The 15,443-nt window shown below is 46.1% G+C and overlaps 1 protein-coding gene across 1 annotated transcript in view; it reads right to left on the bottom strand.

Moving 5' to 3' along the window:
* The window catches only part of LOC147693022 (netrin-4-like), a 168,887-nt gene that overhangs the window by 25,444 nt on the left and 128,000 nt on the right, over window positions 1-15,443 (bottom strand). The window contains exons 5-6 of the mRNA XM_086939264.1: window positions 13,224-13,437; window positions 144-280 (exon numbers count right to left, since the gene is read on the bottom strand). Coding sequence (XP_086795390.1) covers window positions 144-280; window positions 13,224-13,437 — 351 coding nt within the window. The remainder of the gene's footprint in view (window positions 1-143; window positions 281-13,223; window positions 13,438-15,443) is intronic.

A 15,443-nucleotide genomic window follows, 5' to 3' on the forward strand; every position in this document is an offset into this window, starting at 1 on the left:
CTTGGCATGGCCTTTGACCATCAGCAAAGGTGATTTGCCACAGGGGAACCCACCCTTTAGTTTTGTGACAACAAGGAGGAATTAAACAGTTATATAGCATGGTGGGCAAAAAGGAAAATACCATATGAAGTCTGGGCACATACCTGGGTGTCTTAGTGCTGAGAACCCCTGTTCGCCATTCCACTGGATGAAGTCGTCCTCGCTCTCATTGGCTGGCATCTCAATGAGGTCAGGAATCTTTCCACCAACCGGAATGTTTAAAACATGGCGATTGTCATAGCTGAAGAGGGAGAGATGTGGGATATTGTTAGAGCTGTGTGTGTCCTTGTCTCTTCTGGGTCCTGGGTGCACTACACCCCTGCCCCCACTGATAGGTAGAGAAACTCTCCCTCTTGGACCAAATGTACTTGTACAATCCCTCCTTCCCCATTGGTGCTGTTCAGTTCTGTCTTAATGCACGGGCTAGCTGAGCAGTTGCACGGTGGCCCCACGGCTATAGAGGCCCCATGCAGACCAGAATTTGACAAACATTTTCCGTTAAACATTTTTATTCCTGTGAATTGTTGTGTCGGCAGGGCCCACTGCACTGCTTGGCGAGGGGGCCTATAATGCTGTTAAGACGGCCCTGGTGCTGTTCTCTTAGCCAGTCTCTTCCTGCCGCAGACCACCCAGCCCATTGACTGGATTTGTACTGCAGAGTTTTCAGCATAACTCCTTACTCAAGCCTGACTTTTGAGGTCTGATGGATTCTTCTGTCTAACCTGGAGCTCTGGCCTCCGCTACTTCTCTACTCCTCCTGCCAGCACAAACGCACATCTCAAGAACCTCCAGGTCAAGCGAGAGGAGCACAGACATTCTAGATTTGTTTGCATGTTTATACTTGTAGACCCCCATGCCCGTGAAAAGCAAAAGAAAGCCTGGCATAGCTGCTGTGCAGCCCCCTGCCATATAGGACTCCTTTATACTGGCATTTTAACCAGCAGCGCAGGAAACATGGACCTATAGGCCCATACTTATCATTGCAAAAGCAAATTACAAGTTCCAGAATGAATATGCCTGTTGCTTCTGCATGCGGATGCCAAAGTTGGCAGGTGGCTACTTCTCACCTATGAACCCCAAGAATGGAACGAAAGCCTAGGTTTTCACCCATGAATTACATTTCCTAGAGTGTTCCACTACAACGTTTGTTTTTCAGAATTGTTTAAGCTGGTTTACTACATTTGACTTGCAGGATAACATGTTTGGACTTATTGTGAGTATACAATCTTTAGGAGCTGTTTACCAACGTGAATGAGTTGTTTAGGTGAGGGCACTTCAAGACTCTGCCCACTAGTAAACAACCTGGAAGGCTAGCTCTATATGACATATTATCTAGGCTGTGAGCTAGGCATCTCCCAAAGGTGTCCAGAGTTGTTGTACAGATCTTAGTCCAGAGTATCACGCATTTTACTGTAATTGTCTAACCTCAACCCAAGAATTGGAAACTCTTCGCGCAATAAAGAAGAGGTTGATTGTCAGCTGAGCAAAGCCCCCTTCTATAACAAGACTACTAGGACAGGTGGATTCCAGAAGGCGGGGCGTCTGCCTGGTAGGGCGCTGACTTGGGTTGCTACCAGTGCTGGGATGCCTAAGGGTAGCCATGCGCTCTATCAAATGTGAATTAATAATAATAATAATAATAAGATGTCGCTCTCTACCAGACATTTTCTCAGTCAAATTTCTCCTCCAAAACTAAAGCCCTAGGTTCTGGGCCCCCTGTTCATCTTTCAGATCATTAACCCAGTCTGTTTATGTTTGTTATTACCCAATTGACTGTCATGGGGAACTGGAGGCTATGGCAACCGTAGCCTAGCTAGAAATTGGGGACTTGTGGTTAACTTGATATTCCCATTCTAAGATGGCAGGCCTAACTTATGGAGCCTCTGCCTATTACCACATTAGTACCGAATCCAACAGGGCACACATCACTGCAGATCAGGACATCACTTCCTCCTCTGGACTCTTGCCTTAGTTCGCACCTGGCCTTCTTGCGCGCTGCACTTTTGGTCTTGTCTCGGGTCCTAATACGCTATCCCTACACTGTGTTCAGCTGTGGATGGATCTCCATTTTCCCTCCTTTAGTGTAGCGTGGGGTTTGTAGCTGCACGTCTTGACTAATAAAGGATGGTGGTGACATTACCTCAAAATATACCTGTTTTTCATACCTCTCTTCTTAAACTAGTTACTGCTGATGTAAGTATTTCTCATCCTTTTGTGATTTACAAAAGACCAGAATACTTGTCAATAAGGTACTCCTTCTGGGCCCGATTCACAGAACTAACTTAAGACAAAATCTTAAACTTACTACTTTTGGTATTCACAGAAGTTAGGATTTTGTCTTAAGTTTGTCTTAAGACAGACTTAAGACAGACTTAAGTTAGGATTTTGTCTTAAGTCTGTCTTAAGTCTGTCTTAAGACAAATTTAGGACAAAATCCTAACTTCTGTGAATACCAAAAGTAGTAAGTTTAAGATTTTGTCTTAAGTTAATTCTGTGAATCAGGCCCAATGTGTCTACCGTAATGATATCTTGAATACTTGCTAGACTGACAGAGCAACAAGCCTGAAGATCCTTCTCGTGTGAAGGCTAACAATGTGCACATTACCCAAACAGAGAAATCTCACTGTAGCCCTCCATTATTGTTTCTCACTGCCTAAGTCAGGAAAAATAATTCTCTTTTTTTAATGGGTTCACACCCACTAGGATTTCCAGTGGCATGCTTCATCATTGAGTCCTCACCCAGATAACTTCATGTCATTTATTCTGTCAAGGTTAAGAGAAGAAGGATAAGGTCATTGAGTATGCAGTGTACTCCGACATCACTCAGTCTACATGTTTCAGCCAAATACCTCTTGCCTTAATGGGCAGGTGGCTTTCTTCAGGAGTATATTATTCAATCGGGCCCGATTCACAGAACTAGCTTAAGACAAAATCCTAATCTTACTACCATTTTGGTATTCACAGAAGGCACTTACTCATTTTGGTATTCACAGAAGGCACTTACTCATTTCGGTATTCACAGAAGTTAGGAGTCCTAATTTTAGGACTCCTAAATGCCTTCTGTGAATACCAAAATCTTAAAGTTAGGATTTTTCTCAGTTTAGGAGTAGTAAAGTTAGGACTCCTAACTTTACTACTCCTAAACTGCGAAAAATCCTAACTTTAAGACTTTGGGTATTCACAGAAGGCATTTAGGAGTCCTAAAGTTAGGACTCCTAACTTCTGTGAATACCGAATTGAGTAAGTGCCTTCTGTGAATACCAAAATGGTAGCAAGTTTAGGATTTTGTCTTAAGTTAGTTCTGTGAATCGGGCCTTCGGTCCCTAATCTTATGCATAAACTATCAACAGAGGAGCCAAATAGGTTTCCTCTAGGCACACACCTTTGACAAAAGTGTGACTACAAGTTCCGCATTGCCTTTAATGCCCTATGGGGCTATCATAGAATCAATTACAAATGCATAACTAAGGAAATTTCTCAGTGTAGTTAGTATGCATGGCACCCTGCAATGCACGTGTATGAATAAAGTGAAATATGCATGAGATATTCAAAACAGGAAAAAACTACCCGAAAACAGCATACGTTTAGGGATTTTTTGAATAATATGGTCTTTCTGGCAGTTGTGTGTGAATGCCAACTGGTATTTCTGTTCACGCTCCACAGTATTCTTGGAGCAGGTACCCCCATTCCCAACAGCATGGACCAGTGGAGCTCTGTTCATCATATCTGGTGATCAACAGTGCTGATCCATGCGTGGACCTCTGATACGTGGTGGTTTGAACATACGTGAGTTTGAGACACATCAGTAATGCAATGCTAGAATACATCAATGCTGACAAGTGAAGTCTGCTGCCTGTCTGCTTCCAGATTGTGTATAACATTGAAGGTAACAAAAGATCTTCTTGCCATGCCTACATAATGAGCAATCTAGTTTTTTACTGGGATCCTTATGTGTGGTTCTGAACCTTTGCTATCCCACTGTTTTGTAGTTCCTCCACTGACCATGGCTGTTCCTAGATTTTGGTTGTTTTGTATCTCCTCTGTCCTGGCATCTTGTTTGCTTCTGCACCATACCATAAGCTAGTGTTTATTCACAGACATGTTGGGGTTCAGATAGGTGAAAGGCAGCAGAAGCCTCAGATTTACCCTCCACCTTTGTCTCCAGAACTCTTTGCCTTACTGACAATTACATAGTGTGCCATCCACAAAGCCAGGTAAAAGCACCACCTCCTTGGTTTGGGACTGGGTACTCCAAACACCAATAACCCTTGCAGTCCTGGTTGTCTTTCATGTGGTGTTGTGACGCTGCGTGACACCTTGCATGAGTAGACTTACCACAGACTGATTGGTTACTAGTTCTATGCTGGTTTGTGAAGAAGGACACATAAACGCTATCCAATAATGCCAGAGACTTAAGAGAACGTTAACTAGAAAAATAGGAATCTCTGGAAGATGAAATATGGTAGGTTTAGCACAGGAGTTAGAGATGAAAGCTTTGGCGAATCCCTAAATGGTGCCCATGTCACCCCCTTTTGAGAACATTTGGGAGGAAAGAAAGCTGCTCATGGCAGGAATCCCTCTTTCAGAAGGAGCAGTAGAATAAATCCAGATTCTAAGTTTTTAAATTCTGAATATGTAAAATAGGTAGGGAGAAAAGAAAGAGAACTGAAACCCCCTATGACTCATACAGGGCAGTCAGTAGGGAGCCAAGCTGCAAATAAAAAAGAGATGTTTTGTTACTGCAATAGAGGGTAACCTTACTGTTTTTTTTATTTCTCAGCTACAGACACCATTAGCTATCTGTTGACTAGACCTAGTGTTTCCAATGGACATAGTGTGGCCTATGGTATGCTGCTTGTTCATGATTGGAGGGCTTTGTTTTCTCTCTCACTTCCCTGCTCTCCATTTGTTGGCTTTCCTTCATATTTTTGCGTTTGTCCCAACCAGCAGCGTTTCAATCTCACAATTTTCTGTCTGGTTGTCTTTTATCCTTCCCTTGCTGACACTGCTTTCATTCAGGAAACTACACTACATTGTTTTTTAGGTCTCGCCTGTCGATGCGCATGCGCATCGAGCAAGGCGAGAGTATTGCGAGTTATCCACTCTTTATCTGCACTGCAAGGAATCGTGGCGATTCCTTGCAGTGCCCGTGACTTTTAAGGTCAATGCGCATGCGCATTAAGCTTATGCGCATGCGCATTGACCTTAAAAGTCACGGGCGCGTGCATGTAGGTCTTTGTTTACCCGCTCCGCCCCCTCCCGCCGTGTCGCATTTCTCCTCCCCCCTCCCCTCTCTTCCCTCCGGCTTGTTTGTTGATTTGACCCGCTCCGCCCCCTCCCCTTCCCGCCGTGTCGCATTTCTCCTCCCCCCTCCCCTCTCTTCCCTCCGGCTTCTTTTTTTTTGTTTATTTTACCCGCCGTGTCTCCGATCCTTTCGCTTGTTGTGTGTGTCACCTCCTGGTTGCCATGCGCACAGCCTGGCAGCGATCAGAGCTAAGGAAGTCACATTCCAGAGCGTGATTTCATGCAGCCAGTGAGTCAAACAGGAGAGTGAGTGAAAAATAACTTTTCTGTGTGGTGCAGCCTGACTGCTTTTCCCCGGAGGTTATTTATAGCAGCACAGTGTGTCCCCGCGCCTCCAGTTTTATACAGAGGACACACCCAGCCCTAGGCGTCATCGGGGCGTCGTCCCCGACTGGCAAAGACGAACCTTATAACTCCTCAGCTGCTCACAGCCCCAGGGAGCTCACTTTTGGATTGGCACTCGGGCGGCGCGCACCTTGCTGCTTGGATCGAACCGCCCATTTTAATCTCCTCATCACCTCCAGTTCTCTGTGAGATTCAGCTGCGCACTTTGTGGGAAAGGAAGGATCGCGTTCCCCGTTGCAGGAGTCTCGCCGTGCACAGTAAGTCCGGCCGCTATACTTCGCTCTCATTTTACCGACTGGGGTAATTTACCTGCTCACATCTGCTGAGTAAAGTTCTTGTGTGGTCCCGAAAACTGATACACTGTCACAGCCCACCACCATCCCCTAGGGCTTCGTCTCATGTAAGTTATCATTCCCTAAAAAATAATATAGAAATAATGTACTGACTGATACAGCGGCAGGCATTCCTTTTGGCATTAGAGTGCCTTGAACTTCACAACATATGCGATTCAAATTGCTTAGGCTACCTTGTGTAGCGCCTACCTCAAAGATTGTCTTCAATGTGAGGTGTTAGCGGCTCGCTGGATTGCAAAGGATTAGCACTGCACTTCGCAACAGGACTTCTGTACACTGGAACTGTGCCGCCACTTCACAGTAACATTTTAAAATAAAGGGGCGATATCGGCACTTCTCTGCAGAACTGCAGCACTTCCAATGAGACAATAGCAGTGCTCTCTGCCCAGAGGTACTGTACAGCAGCGCTTTCAGTGGGGCAATAGCAGTGCTTTCCAACCAGCGGGACTGTAGCGCTTTCAGAGGGGGCAATGGCAGTGCTTTCCACCCAGCGGGACTGTAGCGCTTTCAAAGGGGGCAATAGCAGCGCTTTCCAACCAGCGGGACTGTAGCGCTTTCAGAGGGGGCCGGGACAATAGTGGTGCTTTCGCTCAGCAGTACTGTTGCACTTTTAATGGGACAATGGCAGTGCTTCCAACTCAGCATGACTCCAGCACTTCCAAGGGGCAAAACACAGTGCTTTACACCCAGCGGTACCATACTGAAGCGCCCCCTCCCCTTCCCGCCGTGTCGCATTTCTCCTCCCCCCTCCCCTCTCTTCCCTCCGGCTTCTTTTTTTGTTTATTTTACCCGCCGTGTCTCCGATCCTTTCGCTTGTTTTTTTTTAGATAGACAAAGAGCAGCGTATTATCTCTGGCCTCACTTCCTAGCGTCCGTGTGTGCTCACTGTTCAGCTCTGGTATACGGGGGCCCGAGCAGCGGCCCGCACCACGTCCTCTGCTGTGCTCTGTTAGTAAGGGGATCCTCCCCAAAGTGTGTACTCGCTGCCTCTGCCCCTCCCCAAGTGTCGAGGCTGCTGAGTCCAGTCCAAAGGCGCCACGATTTCTCTCCGGCCTGTAAGCTCCCTCATGCAACTCAGGTGAGCCATGACCTTCGGTCATCTAGCCCGGTGGCCTCACATGCTGCCATTCGCTCCAAGATAGCAGAACTGGGATTAGACAGAGGCGGAGGTGCAACACAATAGGACTGCACTGCACCAGGCTACCATCCTGGGAGAGCCAGCCTGAAGCAGGACGTCGCCGCCAGTGCGCTCCTTCGTTGGATATGGCCACCGCTGGGTCTGCTCAGGCTGTTTTGCCGCTGCATAGAGTTTTCTCGCCAGATGCCAGCAGTCAGTCCCTCAACCCCAACCCCTCACCCTCAACCCCTCACCCTCAACCCCTCACCCTCACTCACCCACCCTCACTCACCCACACTCACCCACACTCACCCACACTCACCCACACTCACCCCCACTCACCCACCCTCACCCACCCTCACTCACCCTCACTCACCCACCCCCACTCACCCCCACTCACCCACCCTCACCCACCCTCACCCACCCTCACCCACCCTCACTCACCCTCACTCACCCTCAACCCCTCACTCACTCACCCTCAACCCCTCACTCACTCACCCTCACTCACCCTCACCCTCAACCCCTCACCCTCACTCACCCTCAACCCCTCACCCTCACTCACCCTCAACCCCTCACCCTCATTCACCCTCACTCACCCTCACCCACCCTCACTCACCCTCAACCCCTCACCCTCACTCACCCTCACTCACCCTCACTCACCCTCACTCACCCTCACTCACCCTCACTCACCCTCACTCACCCTCACTCACCCCCACCCTCACTCACCCTCAACCCCTCACCCTCACACAGTGCAATAGGTCTCGCAGGATTTTTAGTTAAAGCTTTTACATTTGCTTATTGCTTTTTTGATTTGTAATTCTTTTGCATTGCCTACAAAAAAATAAAATGCAAAAGATTTACAACAAAAAACCTATAAACAATTCTAAAAGCACTAACTCTAATGCTGCAAGACCTATTGCATTTCTAATGCTTGTTTCATTTCCAGCACTCTATATGGAGTGGATGTGTTTTCTCTCTCCCTTGGGTTGCTTTTTCCGCTCACAATCTCCCACACCCTTCGAAGTTTTTACTTCTCCCCTCATGCCACCGAGCTGATATACTTTTTATATCTTTAGTTTTTTTTAAATAGCTCTGTTGTGCACCAACTGGCTCTTGCTGCTTGGCAGCGTTTACGTCCCACCATCCCTCACCTGCTCTATTGTTTCCTCCTCGGTGTCACACCAATTTTTTGAAAATTCTTTTTTGGGGGATTAATCGGCATCTGCAATTTGGAGATGTGCCGCCCTTTTCTCAAAATGTGCTTTTACATAACATAGAATTCCTTTCTTTTAATATACTGTGTAGAGTCCGCCATGTATTGGTAAATTAAAAAAAATAACAACATTATGGATGTCATGATGCAGGCACACACATGCGTCACACAACTCACATGCATATGCAATATGATGCACACGTCAGAAAGCATGCTTCATGACAGGTGTGTGAACGTGCATCATGAAACATGGCAGCCATTTTGTAAAGGGAGTCCTCCAAGTGAAAACCCATTCAAAGATTGCCAGACACGTGTCAACATGCCAGTGTCTTGGCACAAGCTTCTTAAAGCTTGCCAGTGCAATCAAGCACTGGCAAAACCAATAGCTCAACAATTTACAGCAGAGACATATCGGCTTTGACCATATGCCAAGGTTTCAGTTTGCTTATCTTCTATACTAATATAATAAAGAGAGAGCCCAAACCTTTGAGGCGGGTAATCTCAGGAACCACAGCACCAATCACAACACCCCATACAGCGTTGGAAAGGGTAGTTGCAGCAATGGGACATAGGCTATGCAGACGCCCACCATATACATTTAAAAGGTAAAAGAACCGTGCCAGAAAAGTAGTCCCTTGTGGGCGTGTCTGCGTTGTGCTGTGGGCGTGTGCTGGGGGCATGACAAACGCTGGGGGCGTGTGGTACGTTCCGCCCTTTATGCCATGTCTCATATCGTGTGCTGTGGGCGTGTGCTGGGGGCGCGGGCGTGTGCGAGGCGCGGGATTACGGAAAAAAAAAGCAAGTGTTGTGCCCAATATTTCATTGTTTTTTCTTCCCAGGTTCTGTACATTCCAGCTCCGGGTGTCCACCCTGCTCCCTTTAAATACCCCTGCACCCCATAATCATAACCCACCCTTACTCCTTAAAATACTGCAACACCCTTAAACACTAACCCATCTTAACCCTATAAATATACCCTGTACCCCAAAACCCAAACCTATCCCTAAACCCTAAAAATCCCCTGTACCCCAAAACCCAAACCTAGCCCTGAACCCTATAAATACCCCTGTACCTCAAACCCAAACCTACCCCTGAACCCTAAAAATACCCCTGTACCCCAAAACCAAACCTAGCCCTGAACCCTAAAAATTCCCCTGTACCCCAAAACCCAAAACTACCCCTGAACCCTAAAATACCCCTGTACCCCAAAACCCAAACCTAGCCCTGAACCTCAAAATACCCCTGTACCCCAAAACACAAACCTACCCCTGAACCCTAAAAATACCCCTGTACCCCAAAACCCAAACGTAGCCCTGAACCATAAAAATAACCCTGTACCCCAAGACCCAAACCTACCCCTGAACCCTAAAATATCCCTGTACCCCAAAACCCAAACCTAGCCCTGAACCCTAAAAATACCCCTGTACCCCAAAACCCAAACCTAGCCATGAACCCTTAAAATACCCCTGTACCCCAAAACCTAAACCTACCCCTGAACCCTAAAAATACCCCTATACCCCAAAACCCAAACCTAGCCCTGAACCTTAATACCCCTGTACCCCAAAACCCATACCTATCCCTAAACCCTAAAACTACCCCTGTACCCCATAACCCAAAACTATATTTGAACCCTTAAAATACCCAAACACCCCAAAACATATACCGCAGTACCCCAAAACATATACCCCTATACCCATACTTACCTTATCCAAACATTAAAAAAAACATGCTTTTACCATTCATTCATTTACAACGAATTTCGTTGTAAATGTATGCGTGGTAAAAGCATATAAAATGTAATGCCATGTGTTATAATGGCATTGAGGAGTCATGGTACTTTCGTAATGAAAGTATGCAGAGTGATGGTATGCGGAAAGAAAGTTGCGGAATAATGGGTGTTTACCCTCCCCCGGTAAGTACATTGGTGGCACGGCGGCCCACATCTCCAGCAACATACTCATATTTTTTCACCACCAATCTGAAAAATGCACAGGTCTCTCTCATTGATGGCCAGCACCGACATACACTTTTAGACACACCTCCCGCCACAAGTTCTAGAATTGCGAACTTTAGAGCTGGGGAGCTACGTTCGAATCCCTGCATCAGCTCAACATCCTGGGATTCCAGGCAAATCGCTTTGTCTCCCCGTGCCTACCACAAATGAATGTGTTCTTCTGTAATGTAAATTGTGCTCATTCCATGTTGTCGAGTTTGCGCTATATAATATTGAAAGGAAAAATATAGTAGGGAAACTCGAGTTCACACACTGCTGAACGCGCACTCTTAAGTGGATCAGCAGTGCACTGTGAATCGGAGAGTTTCACTTGCCTGTCACTGATAAGAAATGCTATCAAAACGAAATCCTACAAAACAATATACTACTGTCCGGCAGCAATTCATACCCGGACAACGTCGAGACGGGCTGCTAGTGTGTAATATTTTCATACTTTCACGCTCCTGCGCCATAGCGGAGGAGCCGCCACTGGGAGAGGAGAGCAAATTCCTGTAACATCCGGCATATGTGCCAGGGCAATTAATTTTCCCTCGTGGTCGTCTCTCGAAGTCCACCCTCACCTGGCCTCACCACCTCGCCGCTCTTACCTGCAGCAGCCGCAGCTGAGGACAAGTAAAATGTTGTTGATGTTAGTGTCAACTAATTAATCTGGCCGGTGTAATCTGGGGAGAGGCTGGGAACCAGGTATAGTAAGTGGAGAGAGCCATGTGATTGCTCACCCATGTGCTGGTAAACATCTTGCTCTGGTCTGACTGCTGGTGTCTGGTCCCATCAGTGAGTCAGTGTCCATCCTGGGGCCATCTGTTTGCCAGGCACCGCCTGAGCCTCTGAAACCACCCTTGACCTCAAAATCAGCGCAAGTCACCGTCACCAGTCCCTGAGTCTTCATACGTGCTGCTCAGCGTAAGTGATTCAGAAAAGGGGGTGGTGATGAACAGAGTGTCTGAATTAAGCAGACCACTCTTACCCAGTCCAAAGATCAGGGCTTGATCCATCACCGTTTTTTAGCTCACTGCACCATCCCAGCTCAGAGCTTGGCTATATGCAAATTAGTCTGACCCTGGCCCAGTGCATCATGGGAACAGGGCAGACCAAACTACCAAGCCAATTCTTATACTGGGAAGGAAACAAGCTACCGGGGACCGGTTTCTGGCATTTCAGCCGTCTTCATTTCAGCGTAAGTGGCGTTACCATCCAGATGCAGTGTTGTACGGAGGCCACGGGGAGAGGGGGAGGTGTGCAAGTGTTTAGTGAAAGGTATTCTGCAGGCTAAAGTGCGGTGCTGTTAGGGGGCCAATAGGGGTACGCGAAAGTGCTCTTGTTGGCTGACTGTTCCTTTTCAGCCAATGTCACAGTGAGCCGGTTCTGCCTCAGTACCTCCACCACTGCGTGGGAGCTGCAGGGCATTGCAGGGATGTGGATGTAGGCAGCGGCAGCTTCCTGATCGCGCCCTGCCATTGGAATTTGTGTAGTAACACGGCTGGCACACACTTTAATAGCAGGTAGTGTGACTGCATCAGTGAGTAGTCTGCAGTGCAAGGGTTCAAGGAAGCAGGGAGGCTCATCAGGTCGCGAGCCACTGATCCCTGCAGGTGACAATCATTTTGGTTTGCCGCCCGCCTCCTTAGTCCAGGCTGCCCAGTCTTAAGTCCAATCATTGACCACACAAAGAGAGTCTGTCCTGACGGCCGCTGCACAACCGGGCCAGACACTGACTGTGGTGTCCACTCTCCCAGGTTCTGCACGGCAATAATTAATTTGCAGTGGGTGACGGCCATAATTACAGGCACAGCGCAGGTGGGACTGTGCAAGCAGCAGGCAGCGCTCAGAACGGCAACGGAGTCCCGCAAACCAGTATCCAGCTACCTTCTTCACGAACTTCCTGCTATGGCAGCAGGACCAGAGGTGATGTCCACCCCGCGGCGCTGCTGCCAGACTTTGCATTACATCCTGCCTCAGAGAGCCCCGCAGCACCACCGGCATCAAAATAAGATACATTGTAGCACATCAGTCAGCCTGCTAGCAGCCCATAGCTCAACTGCGATCACCACAAGCCTGCGGGAGCAGCACGCGCAGGCCACGGGTGGCGCGCTCCCAGCTGCCACACACTCCATAACAGTTTAAGGCGGTCTTCAACTGAGACACTATGCTGAATGCATCATATGCGTGACAATTCATTTCAGTTAGATGATGCGGAGCACCACACCGAAATGCGTTAGTCTAACGCCTGATGTGTTGTACTGGCAGGATGGTTTGACAGCACTTATAGATATAATCCATGAAAAGAAGCACTTGGCAAGGAAGACTACTGCTTCAAGCTGGAGTCATCATTTACATTTTTTAATTCAAGAATAAGTGAGTTAGAGAAAAGATGCCCTCTGGGCTTTACTTGGTGACAAAAAAGTCCCCAATTTGTGGATATTTCTGCTGTATTCTAACAGAACCCTTTTGTTAAAAAAACACATTTTATATCACACACATTTTACGTTTCTGTGTATCAGTTTGACAATGAAAAGCACAGGCTTTATTTTAAGAATTACACCGTTATGACAAGATTTATATATGCATGTGTGTATGATGTACAGAACCATTTCAAACATCGCAGCAAAATTAAAAAAAACAATTAAAAAACGTTGTCTTACTGATAATTGTTTCTATTTGATGTAATTGCACAGTGTTTATTTTTATTCTCAATAAAGCATTTTCAAACTTTAAAAAAAGAGTGTTAAAACTGCCCCATTAAAAAAAATCACAGTTAATCTAAAAAACTGTGGATAAGTGGTTAAACATAAAAGGAGAATATAGCATCTGTTAACTTCTGGCAACCTATTAGTTTACCTGTCCAGGCATTGTCCAGTGATTGGGTCACAACTGCGAGAGCAGTCACAAGGCTGGCAGCCATGTTCTCCAAACCCCCAGTATCCCATCATGCATCTGTCACAGTGTGGGCCTGCCACACCAGGTTTGCAAAAACAGAATCCGGTTTTTGAGTGACACTTCCACTCTGGGTTAAATGTTGTATTTGTCGCACCCAGAGGGTGACAGGAACATGCTGAAAGATAAAAGTGGAACGAATTGTAAAGCGGTACATGTATTAGTAAATGCATAAACTTATATTTTCTTTTCTTACTACAGAAACGTTCTAATGTAAGAAGAGAACCAGAATTTTCTGCCAAAATATTGTCAAAAATATAGGGCCTCATTTATGAGGTTTTACCACAGGGCAGCGCCGCAGGCCTTCCTGCGGCGCGCTCTACGGCAAAAGAAATGGGCAGGAATATCAGATACGACTAATTTCTATCCTTTTCCCCTGAACCGGCGCACAATGGGCTGCCGTGCACCAACGCAGTCACCTTTGCACCATGGTGCAAGGGTGCCTGCGTTGCAGGAATGATTATTTTTATACAGGAAGGGAACCCTTCCTGTACAAAAATAATCAGAAGAGGCTTTTGCTCTTTCTATGTGTGCTGCACAATGCAGCACACATAGAAAAAGGAAAAACAAGGAGAAAGAAAGATATTTCTCCTCCCTGGGGAGGCGTGAGTTTTTGCTGCTACCTGAGATTTACAATTTCCCGTAAATCTGAGGTAGTGTCAAAAAGCCATGGATATTGCTGGGGAACGCCCCCAGCACAGCCCATTGCACGCACCTTTAATGCAGAAAACTGCGTTAAAGGGACCGATATTAATCAGGCAGCAATAAGCCCAAAAAAGTGGCTTAGTGAATGATGCCTGATAGATATCACGCAGGCTTCTGCATCATGGAACGTCACAAAAAGTGACGTTCCGGCGGCACAAGGAAGCCCAAAGTGTCCTATATATTGTTTACAAAATTATCTGCCCACTGAAGCTGATTATAGGAAATCTTAGACCACAATATTTAGATCTGATGATATTTTTGTTATTGACATTTTTACATACAACTGCTAGAACACACTTCTAATAAACCAATGATGTAACTAGTCACTTGTAATATTTTATTACAAGTTACCCGTTACGTCACTAAGCCTCCCTGATCACTTTTGTGACGCTAACCCAGCACAAAATGTTTGTAAATCTACCCCAAAGAATGACAAATTCCCTTCTGTAGTCTTACACCTATGCTGGAAGGAGGTTTGCTAATGTTTAGTATCCATTAAGAATTCTATTATTACTCCTGGGAAGCTATCTGTGACAATTTCTTATTTAAATGGAATTGGGGTATTAAACGCTGTATTGGTGAAAACAGTGACATTAAATGGTGCAATTGTATAAATAGTGATATTTGTTTCACATAGTTAAGCTCTCTAACTACATCCACTGTGAGTTTAGGGGTGTTCCCTCTGTGCTAGCACCCTCAACTAGAAATAAGCCTGCCCTTGACAAGAATAAATCCCTAACTGAATCCAGTATAGCAATGTGCCTGTCACTACTGTCCAAGGAAATGCTGTAAAACTTACAATACATAAATAAGCATTGGAAAAGTCAGTAGTTCTGGCTTCCTCATAGCTCCAGTACTTCAAGGGATTACTAAATGCCTCTCTCAAGCCAGAAGCAACAGCTTCAGGTCTTTAATAAGGATACAGGCTCTCAAGACGTTACTAGATGTCTCTCTTGAATCAGAAGAAACTGCTTGAAAAGTATTTCACAAAGTTGCAGTACCTCTTAATCTTTACCACAAGACCTTCTCCAGTCAAAAGTATCTGCTTGAAAAGACCTTAAAAATGCTGTAGTGCCACAAGATGTTACTTGTTCATCCTGTCCAAGTCAGAAACAGGTGCTTGAAGACCTCAAGGTGTTACTAAATGTTCTACTCAAGTCAGGTACAACACTACAAAAGCATTTCATGAAATTGCAGCACCCTAAGTAGTTACTAGATGTCCCTCTAGAGTCAGAGGCTCCAGCTTGAAGTCATCACAAAGCTGCAGTTCATCAAGTCATTACTAGATGTCCCCCTTGAGTCAGATATAATAGCCGGAAAACTTTCACAAAGCTGCAGTACTTCAAGTGGTTACTAGTTGTCCTTTTTGAGTCAGATCCAAATTACTTCACAAAGCTACAGTCACTTCAAGGCGTTACT

Source organism: Lissotriton vulgaris, chromosome 9, assembly GCF_964263255.1.
Source record: "Lissotriton vulgaris chromosome 9, aLisVul1.2, whole genome shotgun sequence".
In the NCBI taxonomy this organism is placed as follows: Eukaryota; Metazoa; Chordata; class Amphibia; order Caudata; family Salamandridae; genus Lissotriton; species Lissotriton vulgaris.